At 31.5% G+C, this 23,289-nt stretch overlaps 1 protein-coding gene across 1 annotated transcript in view; it reads left to right on the top strand.

Annotated features, from left to right (window-relative positions):
* Nucleotides 1–23,289, top strand: part of GBE1 (1,4-alpha-glucan branching enzyme 1) — a gene marked incomplete at both ends in the record, with an annotated part of 270,361 nt that overhangs the window by 128,850 nt on the left and 118,222 nt on the right. The window contains 4 exons of the mRNA XM_080696262.1: nucleotides 9,455–9,580; nucleotides 10,387–10,522; nucleotides 13,076–13,166; nucleotides 16,856–17,065. Coding sequence (XP_080552388.1) covers nucleotides 9,455–9,580; nucleotides 10,387–10,522; nucleotides 13,076–13,166; nucleotides 16,856–17,065 — 563 coding nt within the window. The remainder of the gene's footprint in view (nucleotides 1–9,454; nucleotides 9,581–10,386; nucleotides 10,523–13,075; nucleotides 13,167–16,855; nucleotides 17,066–23,289) is intronic.

The following is a 23,289-nucleotide window of genomic DNA, read 5'->3' as shown; positions in this document are numbered from 1 at the left end:
AGGAGATCTAAGGGTAAGGGAAGAGGCAGAATAAGGTTCATTAATGGAAGTGCTATCTATCATTGTCTGTGTGTATACATGTGAATATACTAACATCAGTCTCTGTACTCTGTATTGGGGGGAATGGGAATGGGGAGGTGAGGGACGAGAGAAGTACCAAGTACTGTGTGCCTCTATTGTCATTGTCAGCATGATTTACATTATGGTATGAGACTATAATGCACTGATAAAAGCATATAAAATTGTTTTCATTGTTAACTATTTTCTTTGAGAGTTTAGTTCTCATGTGTTAATACATAATTTAGATCTTTTCAAAGATCTTAATTTTTAGAATTACATATTCAGTACCTAGTCTTTGGAATTTCTTCTAGATATTGAAGTGTTTTTCCCTCTATATTTTATATTTTACTTAATTGAAATAACACTTAAAGTGATTGTTCAGGAATCATATTATTTTTTCAAATGATTCAGTTCATCACCAGATAGACTTTTGAAATTATACTTAATAAAATATTTTAAAGAGAGCTTCAGCCCATCTTAAGATAGTGCCTCCTCTGACCTATCACTACTGAAAACACTTCTTAGATTTTTTTATTGGCATTATACCAGATTATAACTCTGTTTACTTAATAGAATTCTAGCCTTCACTGCACATGGATGAATCTCTTTGAAGTACACTTTTCCAGTAATGAAAACTCACTGATTTTTCCCTTTTCATAGCTTTTTTTCTTTTATTACTATATTGATCTTTCAATATCTCTGGTGATTAAATCCTATATTTTTATATCTTGGGTAATTCATTTGTTTTCTATCTTAAGACACCTAATCAATCTTTACCTGATTACAACATCTCAGCATTGTTCCTATTCTTTTGACTTAGGAATAGTTATTCTCACTTGCTCAGGGATATTATTTTCAATGCCTGCTTCCTAAATCTTGAATAATCCCTCTGGATTTTGTCTTTTTGTAGTGACTGTACTTTATAAGGTTTTTGTTCAAGTAATGTACTTGAAATGAAGCAAACACTTTATCAGTTCTACTTAGTTGTTTCTTTATTCCTTTAAAGATTTGCTTCAGTAGAGGGTCAGAGATGTGAAAAATACAATTGTAATACTTAACCGGGGTAGAAGATTGGGGAATTAGGGTGTCAACCAAGGGGGTTAATGATTCTTTTTTCATGGTATAGAAATGTCTATCTTTCTAAATCATTCTAAATAAGGACTTGCTTTGAGAAGCAACTACTGATCTTAAATTATTTCCTTTTGATAATATTCTGCAGTTTATTCTCTCCCATGTGTAATACAGAAATGAGTATTCATATCTATATTTCTATCATTTGTATAAAACCAAGGACAAAATAGCTATGAATATTGTACCTCAAAAGTAATCTGGTTTTGTTCTATACATAGGTGTCCTTTATGTCAAGGTATAATTTGATTTAATATTCATTAGTATGATATTATAGATTTATTCTTCATATGTAATAAGCTTAGTTTATTATTAATAGCTTTATTTTTCCTAGAGAATCCCCTTCACTATTTCTACTAAAACTACTGTTATGAATTTGACCTTGGAAAGGTTTTCTTTTGTTGTTGTTTCTTATTAAAGTAAAAGAAATGGAATTGTAATAATATATTTTAAAACAAGAAATCTCATATAAATCTTAAATAATAAAAACTAATGAAAATTCATCAAAAGGTTATTGATTTTGAAGTTCATCTGATTTCTATCTTTGCTTAGTTAAGCTATAGCAAAGACATCTTCTTTTCTCTTGTGTAGTGACCAGTGTTGCATAGCATAGTTTCCTCAGGGACTTAATTTAATCATTTAATCTTTTTTCAGCTTCTCTCATCTCTAAATCTCATTGTAGATGTAAAGGGCATGACAAGGATTATTTTATATGCACATGGCTTGTATAGGTTATTTGATTAATTGAGAATTATGAACTGATTTACCAAACAAAGATGGAGAATTTTAAGATGTATGAACTTTAGTATGTAGATAAATTTAGCATAAAACAAAAGAATATTTAGAGTAAGAGAGTTCTCTTTGTTTTGTCCACATATTAAGCTGAATATATAAACAATGGTAATGCCAATGGTAGCCCAGTCATAATCCTAGTTTATTTAATCTTACCAATCATATATCAAGGCCTATAACTATTAGAATACTACTTGGATTATTTTATAGATATTTTTGTTTTCTTTACTCATTAATAGAAATATAAACTCAAGTTCACAATGCAATACCTTTAATATCAGAGTTTCTGATTTTCATTTTCCTAACTAAAATTTTCATCTTCCTAATTAACAATTTTAGTTTCTTTAGTAGGCATTTTTCTTTTCCCCTGATCATCTATTTATTTAAATACTATCATATATTTAAAATAAACATATCACATAATGGGTAGAAGAAATATACTTTAGCTTTTCCATATACTAAATTTAAAGTTTTGTAGGATCTTTAAAAAAATTTTGTGGTACTGAGAATTGGTATTGGTATTCTACCTCTTAGCTACAGTCTTAGCTCTATTTTATTTTGAAATAGGGTTTTACTAACTTACTGCATGCTGCCCTTGAACTTGCTGTCCTCTTGTCCCAGCCTCCAAAGTATTGGGGCTATAGACATGCTGGGGTTGTTTTTGTTTGTTTGGTTAATTCATGCAAATAATTATATTGGTAGAGGATAGAAATAAAATATGTATTACAGATTTAGTCTTTTATTTTTTATTTCTTTTTTATATTTTTTATTGAAACTAAATGGTATACATTTAAACTGTACTTGGTGCCCCCCCCAATTTTTCCTTCCCCCCTCCCAACAGTGAAGCAACATATGCATACCTATGTTCATAGCAGCATAATTTGTAATAGCCAAGATATGGAAACAACCTAGATCCCCATCAACAGATGAATGGTTTGCAAAATTATGGGAAATACACATGATGGAATTCTATTCAGCTATAAAGAACAAAATCATGTCATTTTTAAGAAGATGGAAAGTCCTGGAGAGCATTATGTTAAGTGAGATCAGCCAAACACAGAAAGAGAAGGGGCATGTTTCCTCTAATATGCCCAAACTAGGGAGCATTGGGGATACCAGAGGGACTCCAGATAATGGAAGGGAAATCTCAGCAAAGTTTGAATGGAAAGCTAGGAGAGGAAGAAGGCCGAACTTGATTAATGAGGGGCTACTTCCAAATAGTGTTTTATTTTTTTAAATTTTTGCACATTTTTTATTTTATGTGGATCATATTGAAAATGGCATACCATCTGACAGTGCTTGGTTCCCATCCCTGTTTCTGCTTCTCACCTCCCCCCAAACAGTGAATGTTCAGGTTGACCATGCTACATTCATACTTTTACACATATTTGAATGTAGCTCCTCCATTAATCAACCTCAGCTTTCTTCTTCTCCTACCCTTCCATCCTACCTTTGTTGAGGTTTCGCCTCTGTTATCTGGAGTCCCTCTGGTATCCCCAATAATCCCTATTTTGGGCATATTAGAGAAAATATATATTTCTTCTCTTTCTTCTTTCAATTCTGAAGCTTGACAATACTTATTCTGAAATAGTTTCTTTTTCTAGAAATTGTCAAGGAATTGCATTGCTTAATCAAAGTCACTGGAATGCCTTGGTATATGTTTCTCTCCCTTTTGGGAATATGAAATGAATACAAGATAAAATATATTATTTAGACGTCTCATTATGTCAGCCTTAACTTTTAACTCTTTCTGAACTGACAAATTTTAACTAAATTTAAGTATTTCCACTTTATTTTTTATTATTACATTTTATTTAAGTATTAATAATCTAGACACTTTAAAGTATATGAGAGAACATGTATAGGTTACATGCAAATACTGTGCCTTTTGTGTGTGAGAAGGAGAGTTACTGGAGATTTACCCCAGGGGCATTCTACCTCTGAACCACATCCCCAGACAGACCTATTTTAGATTTTAATTTGAAATCCTGGGATGACAGGCATGTGCCATCATGCCCATATTTTTACTCTTATTTTAAATAAGGATCTAGAACATACTCAGATTTTGGTATCTGTAGAGTAGGACATGTCCTGGATGACTATGATAGTGTCTATTTCAATTATGTTGGAAGTGCATATATTCATACGTATGGTTGCTACACAAATTGAGTGATTTCAAATAATAGAAATTTGTTCTTTTACAGTTTTGGAGGCCAGAGGATAAAAATCACTGTGTTGTAGTGGGAGGGCCATACTTCTGCTGGAAGCTCTAGGGTGTTGAATCTGTTTTTTGACACATCTAGCTTTTGATATCTGCTAGCTTTCCTTGGCATTTCTCCACATCACTTGTAGCTCACAGAAAATACTGATACTCAGCTTTGCACACTGGTTTTGCTGTACCTATTTTGGAGATAAAAATATTTCTATACTTTTGATAAGTAGCTTGCATATGGCCTTCATAGTTCTGCCCCTTCTTTTTCTTTTTTGAACTCTATGTAACCCAGCTTGCAAACTTGGAATTGTGTGTGACCATTATCTAATCTGCTTGATGGACACATATATGTGTTGTATTTATCTGTACATGCACCAAAACATTTTATATTACTTGAATATTTACCATATTTGTCATTTATATCTCAGTATAAATTAAAAGAAATAGAGCAGGAGGTAACATTTCATACGTTAGAAATGATTTTGTTTGGTTATTAACTTTGACCTGCACCCCATCAATAAGTTTTTATGGTCAATATCTTCTTATTTCTACTCTAAGTAAAAATTATTTTAAATAAAGGTTCTCATCATAGCAGAGGACATTGGAAATATAATTTGATATTGTCAATTATATTATTTAATGTCTATTCCTTTTGTACTAGTCTGTTACACATTCAATCTTGAAACCCAGATTTCCATTCATTACCATCTCCCAGAATATGCTAACACTTCTAACCAGCTGAGCATGTCTTTTGTTTTTATATAAAATCACTAACCACCTGAGGAGCATTTTATCCCAGTAATTTTCCATTGCATTGTAAGATATATTCTTTTGCAAGAGAAATTTCAAAAGATGTTCCTAACACAATTAGATGCATACATAATTTTAAATCTTCACCATTTATTTCTTATTACATTGTGTATTTAAGTTTAAATTATATTTTCTTTCTTTTTTTTTTTTGTGGTACTGGGGATGGAGCTCAGAGGCCTTCTACCTCCGGGCTACACTCCCTGACCTATTTTTTATATTTTATTTGGAAACAGGGCCTCACTAAGTTGTTGATAACCTCACTAAGTAGTTGAGGCTGGCTTTGACCCTGCACAATCCTCCTGTCTCAGCCTCCCAAATCCAAATATGGATATTATAAACATCCACCACCCCGCCCGGCCTAAATTATATTTTCTAAATAAAATTTTACCTCAAACAATTTACTAAGTGAAATTGACTCCTGCAGAGGTAAAGGTTTGTTTTATTCATTTCATTATTTAATCTATTAATGGTTTTTATGATAACCTTCTCAAAAGTAAAATAATTTGGCCCATAAAATGTTTCCTAATATAATTAAATTTTAAATAATATTAGTAAGTATTAAATTTTTATGAGGTATTTATTTGCCATTAATTTTACCATAATATTTTTATTATTGTTGCTTTTCTTAAGTGATTTGAAATATTTTTAAAGTTTTATTTTTGTAACATTATATCACAGTGTTTAAGGTATGCAAGATACACACACAAATGTGTGTGATTATATAATCCTTGTATTGCTGTATTTAGTAAAACACAGGTTTATAAATCCTAAGAGTTGCCCCAGTAAAATGAAGTTACAATAGAAAAAGATATAATAGAACAACAATAAGTACTATAATTATCCCCTAACTTTTATATATGTAAATACATATATATATATATATGCATATCTGTATATATGTGTATATATATTTATAAGCTTTCGGAAAATGCAATATATTATTTTTTATGACTCAGAGGAATTTTAAAACCTTCAATATGATTCAGCACATATTTTTAGCAATTATACATTATTTATTTAGTTATTCAGTCTTTCCACCCAAATTGATAGTTAATAGATGAGGATATAGTTCTTTGGATATATTCTGATAATTTTTATGGTGAAATTCCATAATTAGAATTGCTGTATCATTGGATTACTTTCTTTTAACTCAAGGTACTTAGTACTAAATTGCTATTCAGATATTTTATACTCATTAACAATTAATGAAACTTTCCATTTGATAGTACCAAGTGAATTCTACCCATCAGCTACAAGAATTTTTACTGTTGAAAGATCAGTTTGCTGTAGAGCATGGTAATATCTTGATATTTTGAATTAAATGATGTGAACTATTTTCTGTTTTTTTTTTCCCATCTGGAATCTGACCTTATTGAAGCAAAGTAAAAACTTAGGAAATCCTTCTCCCTCCAAATAAAAATTGTATAGGAAAAGTTAAGTAAGTCCAACACGATTATATTTTTTGCTTACTGGAATGCCTTTTAATTTTGCCAACAGTGTCACAACTGTTTAGAAAAATAAAAATAAAAAAACAAAGGTAGGTAACTCCTGTAGACAAGTGTGCCAGTTAGGAAAGCTTAAACTATTGTAACAAAGACAATTCCAAACTCCAGGAGCCTAAAGAATTGAGAAATTGATTATGTAATGATCATAAATTTTCAGAATTGTATGACAGCTGTACATAAAAGTTGTATATGTCATTTGGCTATAATCCTATTACTATGAAATAATGAAGAAACTTTAAGGAAGAAAAAAGGAAAATAAATAAATAATAAGAAAAAAATTTAAATTAAAATATATTTACTTCAACAAGCAACCTTAATATACTGTTTGAGAAGAAGAAAACTTTTTGAAATAAAAATATTGAATTTGAGAGGAAGAAGAGAAAACTTTTTAAAATAAAAATATTGAAATCATTCAGTGGATGAGCAGATTGTTCTTTGTTAGATATGTGATTTTATTTTTTCTTACCTACAAACTTAGGAGTTTTACTGTTACTATTTCATAGATTCTGGCAGAAGACAGTGCTCCCAGGCTAAAAACAAATGATTTTATTACTCATGGCACAGTAAGCAGTATGAACATTAAGCTTGTATTGATTTCTCTCATCCTCTAAACCCCAAGTGGTTGACACTGTAGTCAGCTAACTGCTACTTAATACACTGGGCTGATTTTATATGGAGAGTATTGAGCTTGCAAATCTATTCTTTTTTCTTTTTACATTCTTTTTCTTTTTATATTTTTCTTGGTGCATTATATTCTCACATTATAATGTAATTCTTAGTAATGGTGACATCCATGTACACAGAATTTAGTGGGCTTTCCCCTGATCCCTCCGTCCTCTCTCTAATTCCCTGCACAAGATATTGAGATTGGAATTGGTAGTCTCTCATATGTACATAACATTAATGAAAGTGATTCCTTCATTAATTCTCCCTACCCCTCCAACATCCCATAAACATCTCCCTGGCTCTACTGGGTTTTCTCTACATTATCTAAAGTTCTTGTGTACTCCAAATCCATTGTTTTAGAGCAAGCAGTTGGAGTGCCTATTCTCTATCTTTGAGAAAGACACCAAAAGATGCTGTACCTCAGGGTTGCAAGCTTCAAACACAACCCTAATAAATGGTTTCTGGTAAAAACAACAAAGGCCTTGAGACCAGTGGAGGGATTGTTTCTTTCAACACTTATCACACAGTAGACATATTGTGTGTACAACAGAAAAAAATAATGTAAAGAATGTGGACATTATATTAGTCAGGTAGTAGATTGCTTTCATAAAGTTTTAAGTATTCTCTCTGTCAACAGACTACTTCAAAATGATTTTTTTTTTTAATGACTTGCCTTTGGAGCAGTTGTAAACCTTTGTAAAACAGAGAAAAGATAGATGGATATAGTAGGCAGAGTGCTGTTCATTGACAACTGATGAATAGTATTTTGTTTCCTCATAGTCTGTCTGGGTTCCTGAGTGTGCACCTCTTCCCAAACATACCACAGTTGTATATTATACTAGAAATTGATGTAGCTTAAGAGATACATCTTTGGGTTAAAATACTAATGAAGTAGGCTGGTCCTATTGATTTATGTTTTATGATAATGAATAAAATAAACTATCTTCGTCAGCTTTAGATTGTAGGAAGCATAATAGAGAGGAAGAAAGTGTGTTTACATAAGTTAAATATCCTTTTCACTACTCACCTGCCCGCTGTGTCACAAACTATGATTTATTCCTTTCTGTCAGCTGACGGAAATGCTTTGGAAGTTTGTTCAGGAAATATCAGAAATTCTATGGCCAGCTTTTGGATCTGCCAGTCAGTGATTTGGGGACTTTTCGCATAGTCTTAATCTCACATAATTTTTTAGTCATAAAGCTTTTCCAGAATCAAGTGAGATGCGAATATGAAAATCCTTTCTATATTGTAAAATATTGCATAAGTATTTAATTATCAAGAATTAATACTTGAGTTTTTCTTATTAAAGGAGATACCTTGGAGTATATGTACTTTCTCAGGGCTAAAAACATAATATAGCTTTTAATCTGAATGTTTTTTAAAAATCACTCTTTATCTGCTTTTAGAGTTTAATAAAAAAAAAGACAACTTTGCAAAAAGGCTACAGTTTCAATCACTTGGAAGCTCTATTGTTGTAGCTGGAAAAATTCAAAGTCTTTTATTTATTACTAAGTCTAAAATGGTGGATTCAGTTAAACTCTGTTTATATTTTTATTTTTATCTGTTATTGAAAATACTTGTGAAACTTAAGGCAAATATGGGAATGTATGGCTACAGCAAAAAATGTTTTTATTGTAGTGAAGCCTAGTTGGTAAAAGAAATTGAGAATTGGGGTACAGTGTGTGTGTGTGTGTGTGTGTGTGTGTGTGTGTGTGTGTGTGTATGTGTATCAAACCTTTTTCTTCTTCAGCATCCTGAAAGCATTGTATTTAATTCTCATGAGTAGGAAAATAAAATGATGATGATATAATTCACTTGTCCCTTTTCATAAGAAGTACAGTTGTTTTCTTTGGTTGATTATTTTATTGACAGCAGTTTCCAAATAATCTGTTTTGTCTTTTTAATATCCACTGTTATTTAATAAATGACTCTAATGGCTGCTTTGGCATCATTGGAAATGCAGAGAATCATAAAATATTTGGGCAGTATATGCTTTGAAGTATCAAATAGTAATAGCAGACGAGGAAAGCAATGGGTGTAGCATTTAAATACATTCTTTAGGGCCACACATCTAAAAGATTATGTGGGTTCTTCATATCATTCTTTCTTTCTTGGCACAGTGCTCATTAACTATTATGTATTAATCTAGAATTCTGAAATGAGCAATGTGTGCATGTATAACTCTACCATCTTGTACTCCATTAAGATGTATGACTATAATGCACCAATAAAAACGTTTTAAAGTAACATGTTTTGAAAATAATATTTCATTCTTTTTTAGGTAGTTATTACTAGTAAAAGTGGAGAGATCTTATATCGTATTTCCCCATGGGCGAAGTATGTGGCTCGTGAAGGTGATAATGTGAATTATGATTGGATACACTGGGATCCAGAACACCCATATAAAGTGAGAACAACACATCTTTAAATAAATACTGTCCTAATATTTCTAGTAAAATCAATTTATAATTTTATAACTTTATAGTAATATTTAATATATTCTTTTCAACACTGGTTTACTATTTAATTCCACAGTGTTCTTAAGCTATACATATATCAATGTTCATCATCTGTAGCAAATAAAATGTAAAACTAAGTTTTTGTTTGATACTATTTTTGAGGCTAGGGAAAATACTAAATCTGTACATACTGTTTTATAAAGGATACTAATTTTTTAAGCTAAAATTTTCAATATATCAAAACTCTCCAGTTTTATAATTATAATCTCCAGAGATTAATAATTCTCATTGACTTGGTTTTGAAGCAGAATCTGTATCTTTATAAAGAGGAAATTGGTAAGGCTATCTCATAAATGTATTAATTATGGTACTTTTAATGACTATGTTATTGACAAGTGTTATATGTGTCTCTGATCTCATTTTTCTATTTAAGATATTGAAGCATATTAAAATACTTTGTATTTGGTAATTACATATGCATTTCATGACTCTCGTGTTTTTCTAAGGCTTAAGCTAAAATAAATTTCTTTACTCAGAGATAAGGCATATACCATTACCTATTTTTTCTACAAAAATAGGTCAATTATCAAGATTTTAAAAATAATTTTCCCAAAGAAAATATAATAAATGTGGCCAATGTCTTTTATATATGAGAATACTCTCAAGTATTTAACCATTTCACTTAACAGGCTCGGTCACTTGGTGTCATACCTGAAATTTTAGTTTAATTTTGCATGTATTTTATATTTTGTAGTTTCAGCATTCCAGACCAAAGAAGCCAAGAAGTCTAAGAATTTATGAATCTCACGTGGGAATTTCTTCCCATGAAGGGAAAGTAGCTTCTTATAAACATTTTACATGCAGTGTACTACCAAGAATCAAAAACCTTGGTAAGTTATAACTGTGATTTTTATTCAGATAAAATTTTAATGAGTCTGTTCTCTTATTAGAAAAGCTAATTACAAGTGTCTCTTTTTGTGTTAAGAGATTAAATGTGTAATAGAAATGCATTTTATTTTAGGCTTCTCAAATTGCCCTGTAATAGTGATAGCCTAGAAATAATATAGAGAATAAGGATTTAAGATATTACTCTAATTTCAATTTTAAGTAATGTGAACTGATGGCTTCCAAAATCATAGATAAACATATTAGCATAATTACTTTTTTTTAGGAGATAACCTTTATCAATTGAAGTGCTCATTGATCATAGCCTGTTAATTTTACTGTGGTAGGGAAAAATCTTATATTTTATATATAAAGCACCTGCAACTCATTTTGTTTCATAGACATTGTATAAATCCTGTTTTGATGATTTACTAAACAAACATTTGTGGGACACCTGTGTGAGACGTAATGTGATGTTCATGTGTTTGTTGTGATGTGTGAGTTGTGTTCACAGTTCATGTGACACAGACTATCTTTATTTTTTAATTTTTATATTTTTATTTTTTTGATGGGGATGGAACCCAGGGGCATTGAACCTCCGATCTACAGCCCCAGCCCTAATTTTTAGTCTCTTTATTTTTGAAACAGGGTCTCACTGAGTTGCAAACGGCCTTGCTAAGTAGTTGAGCATGTACATGAAACACAATCCTCTGGTCTCTGGTCCCAAATACCAGGATTACAAGAGCGCACCACCATTCCCTGCTACAAACTATCTTTATATGAACAACTAAGAGAACAAATAAATACATTGCTGAATTACTGATTCAATATGCAATATGGCTGTTATTTTTATTTTCATATGTAATGCTTTTGTAATATATCACATTTCATGGAACACCTTTTTCAGTATCTAGACAGGAAGTTAATTACATTTGCTCATACTTCTTTTGCCAGGGAGTTCAATAGATTTTGGTTAGAGGAAAAGTTTACAAATTATTGTTAAATCCAGGCGTGGTGACGCAGGCTTTTAATCCCCACACTTGGTAGGCTGAGACAGGAGGATCACGCAGGTTCGAAGCCAGCCTCAGCTAGTTAGTGAGGCTCTCAGCAACTTAGTGAGACACTGTTTCAAAAATAAAATATAAAATAGGGCTGGGAGTATAGCTGGGAGGTAGAAAGCCTCTGAGTTCCACCCCCAGTACCACAAAAAAAATTTTTTTTGGTTATGTGTCCAACTTATCTATCTTAATTATGCTGAAACTAAAATTCCCCAAACTGAAATTAATTTATATGGGAAATTAAATAGTAGTTATACTTAATATATATTGTATTAAATCACTATGCATTCACATTATACAGTAATAAATTATTTATGACCTCATTTTTACAGAAGGTTCAGCTGCATAAGGACTCTCTTAATTCACCTTTGTGTCTACTTAGCTGAGTAATTAGAATTAAAATGAATCCAGGTATAATTTATGATATAAAATTAGGAATAAAATGAAATGTATGGTGTCTGGTCATAATTGCTCTTATTATATAGTAAATAAATAAACTATAAATTCTAAATTTTGTTATATGACATGTTATAATTGATTTATATAATCTGAGAAAAATATTTCTATCAGCCTGTTAGAAGTGATTTTATGTTTTATAATAAAAAGAATAGTTGTAATAACTTTTCAGTATGGTAATACAGTTATAAAGGTAATATGCTAATAATGTTTATAAAGTATATGTATTATACATTAAAAATAGAATATTTTATGTATGTTATAGGAATGTAACTTAAAATGTTTGGGAAATAATGAAATTGTATTTTGAAGAAGAAAAAACCTCATCATCTGTTTTTATTCATTTTTTTTAACAACAAACATTTCTTTTCCTCTGATTATTTACTTATAGTAAATTATTTTAAATGCTTTGGATTTCAAAAATACATAACTTATATTCAGTCAATTCATTTACTCCTAGTATATATATTTTCAGATGGAAAAAGGGTATGAAAGCATATGTGTCTCTGTCTATGCACATACAAATATGATTTTTTTAAGCGAGAAAAATAGTGTAAAGTAGATTCATTGATGCTAACTATCCAGAAGTTACTTTATAGAAGAAATAACTGTGGTGATATTTCTTATACTACATGTTAAAATTGCTTAAATATTAAGAGAAAAATAAAAGGTTTATATCATTTAATCAGTTACTTTTAATTATCTTTCCTAATTTACAATATAGATATTACAAGTATGAATGAAGTTTAGCATATGCAGATTGTCATCTTTATATTCCAAAGCCACATTAAGAGTAAATATGCATATCATTTATCACTTGTTAAAATGGAGACATTTTAAATAGCTAGAGTATAGCATAACCATAAGAAACTAAATGTCTGATTTTTGTTAGGTCAGATTAAGCAAGTAATGTTAAGTAGTAGATATTTTGTAGATGATCAAAGCTTCTGCTTTATTTGTAATATTTTTACCTTTAGAATAGAATACTTTTTCATTAATTTTTTGATGTGGCTTTAAATTTCTATTTGACCTTTATTTATGTAGGATACAACTGTATTCAGTTGATGGCAATCATGGAGCATGCTTATTATGCCAGTTTTGGGTACCAAATCACAAGCTTCTTTGCAGCTTCAAGGTAAATTGGAAGTCTTACTTGTATCTATATTGAATAAAAATTTTTAAAAATGAACTTTCACATTTTACACAGTGTTATTTTGTAGCCTATTTTAAGTGAACAGACTTAATAGAAACTGAATAGTTTCTTTCTTTATTATAATTTTTTATTATTTTGCGGAACTGGGGATTGAATCCAGTGGCTTTCTACCTCTGAGCTACACCCCCAGCCCTACCTATGTATTAATACATAAATAAAGGCCAGGCATGGTGGCACATGCTTGTAATCCCTGTGCTTGTGAGGCGGAGACAGGAGGATTGCTCTGGTTCGGAGTCAGCCTTGCTGGCTTAAGAAACCCTGTTTCCAAATTAAAAAGATATGTAAAATAGGTCTGCGAGTGTAGCCTGGAGGTTGAAGGGCTTCCATGAACCCCAATACCACCAAAAAAAAACAAACCTATAAATAAAATTAATTTATTTTTCTGCGGTACTGGGGATGGAACCCAGGGGCATTCTACCTCCAAGCTATACGTTCAGCCACATATATGTGTGTGTGTGTGTGTGTGTGTGTGTGTGTGTGTGTGTGTGTGTGTATGTATATATGTATGTATGTATGTATATATCTCGGGGTGGAACCCAGGGACTTTTCTACATTTGGGTTATACTCTCAGACCTATTTTATACTTTATTTGGAAACAAGGTCTCAGTTGCAGAGGGCCTCACTAATTAGCTGAGGCTGGCTTTGAACCTGTTCAGTCCTTCTGTCTCATCTTCCCAAGCACTGGGATTACAGGTGTGCACCTCCACATCCAGCTCTAATTCTTTTATTTCTGAAACAGAGACTCACTAAGTAGCTGAGACTGACCTTGAACCTGTGATCCTCCTCTCTCAGCCTCCCAAGTACTGGGATTAACAGTGTGTACCACCACACCTGCCCTGAATAGTTTCTTTTACTAAATTCATAAATCTTATTCTCATCTGTTCTTTCTTACAGCTTTAGTACACAGACTATTCCACCTCTCAAATTTAAGTGTCTAATACCTCTGGGAACTTTAGACAGTATGTATTTGACCCCTGAATATCTAATATATACAACATATTCAAAATTAAATTTATTATCTTCTACCTTCCTTTTCTGCCATCTTCTCTAATGCAATAAAGGATATTTCCATCTTCCTCTTATTAAAACTAAAATCATGGCATTTTACTTGACTATTCCATTTCTGTCCCCCCCTACACTTTAGCTATTACAAAACCTAGCCATCTGTCACTTCAGTGCATCTCCCAAATCAGGCTTCTTACCTGTCCTCACTGCTACCAGCCTGGTCCAAGTTGCTATTCACTTTTACCAGTATTATTTCAATAGCTCTTAACTTGTTCCTCTTTTTTTCTTGTACTACTTTCCCTTACTTTCTCATAATTCACACATCTGTTTTCTGTACCATGGCTAGAGTAATCATTTTTATATGTTTTTATTGGTGCATTAGAGTCTCACATCATAAGGTAAATCATGTTGACAAGTGATATGAATGCACACAGCACTTGATGCCCCTTCCTCCTCACCATCCCACTTCCATCTTTAAACAGATATCAGATTACAAATTAGTTCAGGCACTATAGATATCTGTGTAGAAAAGTTCCAATTTTCCCACATCCTGGACAATATTTATTTTTTACTTATTGATGATTGCCATTCTGATTGAGGTTAGATGGAATCTCAGTATAGTTTTGATTTTCATTTCCCTGATTGCTAATGATGTCGAACATTTTTTCATTTATTAATTGTCCATTTGTATCTTTTTGCAAAGTGTCTATATAATTCAGTTGCCCATTCATTTTTGAAAAAGGTGCCAGACCATGTACATTTGAAAACATACATACTTTTAAACAAAGGATAGTGGGAAAACTGACTATCTAGTTCTAAAAATTAAACCAAATCCTTACTTCTAACCCTGCAGAAGAGTCAACACAAGATGAGTCAAAGACTTGGAAATTAATTAAAGATACAAGAGGAGGGCATAGTTCCACCACTCAAACATATAGGCACAGGTAGAGACTTTCTCAACAAGACACTGAAAGTTTAGGAAATTAAAATAATAAGTGGGATGGCGTCAAACTAAAAAGTTTCTGTTCATCAAAGGAAACCATCAGGACTCTAAAGAGAAAGCCTACAGTATAGGAGATGACCTTTGCTAGTTATCCTTCTGATAGAGAACTTAAAACTTTACACTGAAAAAACAAATAACCAAGTCAGAGTAATCATTTTAAAGTAAACATCAGATCTTCTCACTCTTTTGCCCAGAACCTTCTAATGACTCCACCTCATGAAGAATGGAAGGCAAAGGCCTAGGCTTGGCTCATATGGCCCTGCTTATCTGGGTCCTGGCTGACTGTTTTTCAGCTCTTTGTCACTTTTTTCAACTGCTCTTAGTTCATTCCTGTCCCTGTTCCCACATCCCTACCATCTCTTCTTCTTTGAACATTCTTCCCCTTCATTATTCGTATGCCATTTTTTCTTGCTTGCTCAAATATTGTCCTTTCAATGACAATTCACTAATGACACAATTTAGAGTAGAAAACTTGGCATTTCTACGAAACTCTCTTCTTAATTTTTCTTTATAGCACCTATTTCTGTGTGATACTCCTTCTTATTTATTAGTCTTCTAATGAGAGTATAAATTTTGTAAGGACAGAGCTATTTATTTTGTTCACTGCTCTATCTCTAGAGCATAGAAGATTTCATGTCACATGGCAGATAACTCAATAAGTATTTCATCAACAAAGAAATTAATGACTAAAATGTTAAGGCTGTTCATTTATTGAACATGCAATTCAATGAATGGGAAAATGGCTATGTTGCTGGGATAAGGAAAAAGAGGGATAGAATGTTGTAAGATAATCGGATGTTACTCGATAAAGTAAGGGTAGATAGTGCAGTAGGACATAATTAATGCAGCAGTCTTCATCCTGAGAACAGTGGGAACATAATATGACTTTTAGTATAGGATGATCAGTATAGTTGATCATGTTTATATTTTGAAAAAAATAACTCTTACTGCTTAATTCAGTTGTACATTAGGAAACTTGCTATTTATTAAACGTTATACTAAACCAAGAGAAACAAAGTGCCCATAGCTCCTGCCCTCAAAGAACATATGGTCTTATTAAGAAAGGGAGATCAAAATAATAAAAGGCAGTTATTTAAAAGACAAAATTGATCCTATGGAATATGATAATGTTGAGATTTTATCCAGGTTTAAAAAGGCATATAAGTATGAATCACCATGACTGGCTAGGTTTGGAGATGGAAATCAGATGTTAGGAAGATAGAGAAACAGTGTTAAAATTTTTGCATGCTTAAAATCTGAATTTTGGTTATAATAAAAACCTGTATTTAATAGGTTATTAAATTATTATATAAGGCTTTTTAAATTTTCTTAATAATGAATAAGTACTCAACTTTGAACTGAATATATTATTCTGTATTTTCATATTTAAAGTATCTAGTACTTGCTTAGTAAAATGATTGGTATATAATTAACTAGATATAGGCTAGGGTTGTAGCTCTGTGGTAAAGTGCTTTCCTAGTGCATCCATGGTCCTGGATTTAGCCTCCAGTACTACAAAAATAACAACAACAACTAAAAAATGCTTATCTATTTGCTTTAAATTAATGTTGTTTTGCTGTGCTTTTTTATTTTTAACCTTTAGTCGTTATGGAACACCTGGAGAGCTGAAAGAACTAATTGACACAGCTCATTCAATGGGTATCATAGTCCTCTTAGATGTGGTACACAGCCATGCTTCAAAAAACTCAGAAGATGGATTAAATATGTTTGATGGGACTGATTCCTGTTATTTTCATTCTGGACCGAGAGGAACTCATGATCTTTGGGACAGCAGATTATTTGCCTACTCCAGGTAGGTACAAATGATGTGAAAATATTTTCTTTGCTTAAAATGATTTCAAGGAATTTCACCAAATTCATTGCGTATATATTCTATCACTGTTAATTAGTATACTTAATTTGTTACTTAAAAATTATATGAGGAGCCAGGCATGGTGGCACATGCTTGTAATCCCCACCCTTGGGAGGCTGAGACAGGAGGATCACACAGGTTCGAAGCCAGCCTCAGCTACTTAGTGAGGCTCTGAGTAACTTACTGAGACCCTGTTTCCAAATAAAATATAAAATAGGCCTGGAAGTATAGCTTGGAGGTAGAAAGCTCCTGGATTCCACCCTCAGTACCACAAAAAAAAATTATATGAGGAATTTTACTTTTGTATATCACATGTGCTCATGTGATGTGGTAAATTGCATTCAATTTCAGTTTTACAAATCTTTATTTAAAATATGCTTGTTAATTTCTTTACATCAATCATTTTTAATATCTAAAAGACCATCTTATGAGATTTGCTTAGCCATGGCATATCTTTTAGTAAAGATATTTTAAGTAGGCCATTTGTTAAAATAACACTATATGCTTTAATATCTTAGTTGTGTTACTATGATTTTGATTGCAGGTAAACTACTAACTCATAACTGTAATGACACTAACACTTGTCAGCACATACTCTGCATAAGGGATGAGTAAAGTAACATTTAGTGTTGAAACTGTTAAGATTAAACGCATCTCTAACCTCTTTGACCACCCAAATAGCCCAAGTGTTCTATGTATGTATGTCACTATCACTGTGATTTACATTATGATGTGAGACTATAATGCATAATTTAACGTGTAAAAAGAAAGCTTTAGTGATTAAATCACAAAATATGGCAAAAACTACAAAGCAAACAAAATTACGTTTGAATAAGATCCATTATTTATCACAAGTAAAAGTATAATGAAAATGCAGGGTGTGGCGACTGCAAGCTTTTAATCCCAGCATTCGGGAGGCTGAGACAGGAGGATAGCAGTTTGTGGCCAGCCTCAGCTACTGAGTGAGGCCCTTTGCAACTTAGTGAGACCCTGTTTCAAAGTAAATTATAAAAAATAGGACTGAGGGTGTAGGTCAAAGTTAGAATGCCCTTGAGTTTCACCCATTGGCAGTACCGTAAAAAGAAAAAAATATATATAATGAAAATAAAAGTAAATAAAATTCACTCATATTAAAACTAGCATAGTTCTAAGTAATATACAGATTGAATATTCCTAATTTGAAAATCTGAAATCTGAATCACCCCACACTGTTTGTGTGCTGGCATGATTTTGCAAGTGGAAAATTTCCCATCTAATTGCATATGATGGGTCACAGTCAAAATGCAGGCATACCAAAAATATCACATAAAATTGCCTTCAGGCTATGTGTATAAAAATCATGTATGTGGAACATAAGTGAATTTTCTGTTTAGATTTGATTTCCATTTTCAAGATGTCTCATTATATGCACAAATATACTAAAGTCCCCCCAAATCATAAATCTGAAATACTTTTGGCCCTAAACATTTTAGGTAAGTGCTGCTCAACCTACATTACTAACCTTTATTTTCTTATTTATTTATTTATTTATTTATTTATTTATTTATTTATTTATTTATTTTGTGGTACTAGGGATGGAACCCAGGGGCATTCTACCTCCAAGCTACATGCCTAGCCCATTTTTCTTTTTATTTTTGAAACAGGGTTTCACTAAATGGTGAAGCACCTCACTAAATAGATGAGTCTTGCTGCAAACCTGTGATCTTCCTGTCTCAGCCTCTAAAGTATTGGGATTACAAGTGTATGCCACCACGACCAGCTGTATAACTAATTTTTTTAAGTATTCTTAAAAAACTCTTAATGAATTTTCTTGTGGATAGTGTATCATACATAAACATACACCTACCTGGAAAATAGGCAGTATAGAAAAATTATATTTTTGTAAATTGCAGAGTTCACATTTTTCAACATAAATTGGATGACTTATAAAAGAAATTGTTTTGCTACACTCTTTTTTTAATATCATACATTATGTTATATTTCATTACCATATAGGAATCACTCATGTCAAATATGGCAGCATAATATATGAGAAAAGACACAAGAGGGTGGCAGGGTTCCAGGCTTAGCTTCACTCTGGTACAAATCGATTAATCATTTTCATTCTCAGGTGTTTTCTTATAAAAGGAGACAGAGTTTGGGGTCTAATATAAATCCCTTTATGAAGGCATTTTGTATTTCTCCTACCATTTTGAGTAATGATTTTTATGCCGTAGATTTAACGCAAGAAGGATAGAACTTGTGCTTAGTTTGTGAATACTGAGTAAATCTTACAGAAGTAGAATGTGCCTAAGAAATATGACTTGATGTATGAACTGTGGTTCAGTTTTGGACAAATTAGGATTGACTTTATCCTTTTGAATTGAACCTTATAACAAATAAATGGTAGATTTAATATTCTAAATTAATTCTCTGTAGAGTTATACCCTAAAAAGAAATGCTTTAAGTGGATAGATTTTTGTTATAAGCAATTCTTTTATTCTATCAAAATATTTCTTATAGTGTATTTCACTGTACTATGATCTCTTAAAGTGCATTTAAACTTATCTAATTTTTAAAAAAGGGATTATGAATAATAATTTTCAAGAACATTTGTATTACAGAAATGAAGACAGACTTAAAGATTTTAATTAATTCTTAATTTCATTTTTAGTGAATTAATTACTTATCTTTCAGGTGAATACTTTTGGTAAATAATATGTATTATGGTTTTTATTATGACTAGTCTATTGAACTATGAACATTTAAAACATATTTACTATGTCATTCATACTTAGTCCTATGTAAACATAAGTTCATCAAAATGTACTCTTGTCATGTTCTATTTCTAAATTTTCCAATATTTATAGAATTAGAATTTTCTGTACAGCTTTATATTATTAGTACTATTAATTATGCCTTATTAAACAATATAAGTAGAATCATGCAAAGCCAGTGTATATAACACAGTTTAAACCAATAATTCATAATATTTGGGCTTATCAATATATAAAGCATTAAAGGTTTTAAAACTCTTTCAATTAGTGTCTCAGTTACATATTAAACTTAGAAAACTTATTGATATAATTATATTTACTTAATGAAACTTAACACGTTATTCTTTTCTATTTATCTATTTCTCATCTTGCTTTACTGTACCATTAAAGCCATCCTTATAATCTTAGCATTCATGATAATATTAATACTCTATATTTTATCTGTTGCTGTTTATCAGACTTCCTCAAACCTTAGGTACTACTAGACTACAGGAAGTGTTTACTTTCTTTCAAAATTTGCAATTTGAGCATACTTTAGTAAGAACAGCTCTTCATGTACATCAGCTAGGATGTCTAAATTAAGGAGTACAGCATCTTTGGGGAGATTGACTCACCTGATTGACAGTGGTGCTGGTTGTCAGCTAGGACATGGCTTTGGGCCAGAGGGCCTCAGTTCCTCTCTGTAGAGCCCACTCCACATAATACGTGGGCTTTCTCACAAGAGTGAGAGTCTCAACAGACATAAGGTGCAGAACAGCATTTCACAGGGTCTGGGTCTGGAAACTGCCAGCATTATTTTAGCTGTAAATGATTGGTCAAACAATCATAGATTTAAGGAAAAAAAACAAAACAAAACAAGGTTCACACCTTTCAATGGAATGTGTCCTAAATAATTTTGAAATGATGTTTTAAAATTTCTCTAACAAGCTTTAGTCACATACCATGAACAGTTTATTTCACAAATTTAAAAGAAATATATATGAGAAGGTGCAAGGGGGGAGGGAATGGGATGGGAACTGGGTAAGGGCTAATTGGGTAATGTGTGCATGTACCTCTCCACCATCTTACATCTTATTAAGATGTATGAATACAATGCACCAATAAAAAAATTTTAAAAAATAGAAAATGCAATGACAAAAAAAGAAATATTTTGAAATGACTGCCCTGGTGGAAATATTATTTAATTAAGTCATATTTCTGTTGTATAGAATTATGTCTAAAATAGACAATTTTATTAAAATATACTTTTCATTTAAAATGTAATAATGCCATTGTGGGAAATTAGAAAGTATAAAAAGCACACAAAATTTAAAATAAAAATATTATCTTTACACATAATATATAACATACTGTGATTTGGCTGTATATGAATGCATTTAATGAGTATTGCTTACATTCATATAAATACATAAAAACTAAATTTTTCTTTCACTATCTCTGTATGAAAGCTACTCTACTTTAAATTTGAATCTGATTCCTATGCAGATGAAATTAGAAGCTATAATTTATATTGCATATCTTAAATATATTTTCCATCCTGTACCTTTGATAGAATGATTAATATTAGGATGCATTGACAGATATACATAAAATGATAACATGCTGCTTATCCAAAAACTTTTGTATAATTTTTGAAATTATTATATATACTGTTTGAAAAAATTGATCTTATGCAGAATCACTTCTGTAGAGATGTTGCTCGTTTTCATCCTATCTATATGTCACAACCTGTCACCATTTATAATCTCTGATTCAAGTGCTATCATCAAAGTTATCAGAATTAAACCTCTCACTCTAAGTGATGCCAGAGATTCTGACTGTGCTATTTCATTACCTGATATGAATAAATTTCCAATCAGGAGCTGCCCATGTTTTAATTTTCTGTCTACTCGGCTGAACTGCCTTCTAGCATTGCTAAATTACTAATGACAGTTCATAACAGAGATTGGGTTGTCCTTTCTTTAGTTGGCAAAGAGAACTTTTTGACAAATCTGTCACCCATAAGTTTCAGAAGTTTCTAGGGTGAGAAATAAAATATGGTAACTTGGTAATCTCAGTTTTAAATTCTTTTCACATGTTCCTTTGGCACTATATAAATGCCCTTGATGGAATAAGTGAAGATTTGTTGAGCTTAAATAACAAATACGCTTTAACCATTACTAAAATGTCAAATGCGTACATTTTCTTTGTTGAATATTCCTTCCAGAGATGAGATGTTTCATCTTAAAGGAGATAGTATGGTAGAGCCAATGCTTCTTTTTCACCCTTAAACTTCTATTTGAACATAAAATTAGTGTAATTATATTCCATTACTACCTGTTAATAATGTGACAATAATAGTTTTCTTATGAACTAAAAGAAACTTTTATCTTGACTAATTAGAGTTCCTTTCAGACACAGTTTTATTTCAGACCAGTTTTATTTCATAAAGTTCATAATTACAGGGAATGTAATATCAAGATGTAAAATTTTCCACTTGTTGCGAAGTGTCAGTACTCAAAAGTATTTGTGCTTTAGTACATTTCGTATATCTGATTTTCATATTAGAAATACTCAACCTGTACTAAAAGTGGCCAGAAGAGTAGAGAAAATGGCATACAAAGGGTATATATATATATATAACTACTTTTGAAAACAATTTGGTATTAACTGGTAAAGTTAGACATGCACATCTTCTAGGATGTATTACTAAATATATATTTTATTTTAGTATGTTTTTATTTCCTTTGGTATTTATTCCATGTTTAAATGAACATTAACCAGAATTTTTGGAAAAATAGACCTACAAGGTCACTTTTTTAAAGATATAGTGGATATATATATATGTGTGTGTGTGTGTGTGTGTGTGTGTGTGTGTGTATATATATATATATATATATATATATATATATATATATATACTTTTTTTTTAACAGCACTGGGGATGAAACTTAGGGGAATTCTACCTCCAAGCTACACCACCAGCCCTATTTTGAAACAGGGTCTCACTGAGTTGCAAAGAGCCTCACTAAGTAGCTGAGGCTGTCTGCGAACCACGATCCTCCCTCTCAGCCTCCTGAATGCTAGGATTACAAGCATGCACCACCATGCTTCGTGGATATAGTTGACATTTTAAAAGTTAAATTTAAATAACTACATTTAAAGAAGTTCTGCTATGGTTAAAAAATTTTGGGGAAAACAGCAAGAGGAATTTTCATTATTATGATTTTATTGCTAGAATGGATTTTAATGTAAAAATTATTTATGTAGGCAAAAAATCTTTGAGGCAGTTTTAGCAGATCTTTTAAAATTATTTGAATTTGAGTATGTCCTAAGCACGTTGGGTATAAATATAAATGAATCATCATATGTTTAGGTGGAAAAAATACTCAATTAACATGACTATACATTAGCAAAAAACAGGAAATT

This window comes from Muscardinus avellanarius, assembly GCF_963383645.1.
Source record: "Muscardinus avellanarius genome assembly, chromosome: 5".
Lineage (NCBI taxonomy): Eukaryota > Metazoa > Chordata > Mammalia > Rodentia > Gliridae > Muscardinus > Muscardinus avellanarius.
This window is presented reverse-complemented; position numbering and strand designations above follow the sequence as displayed.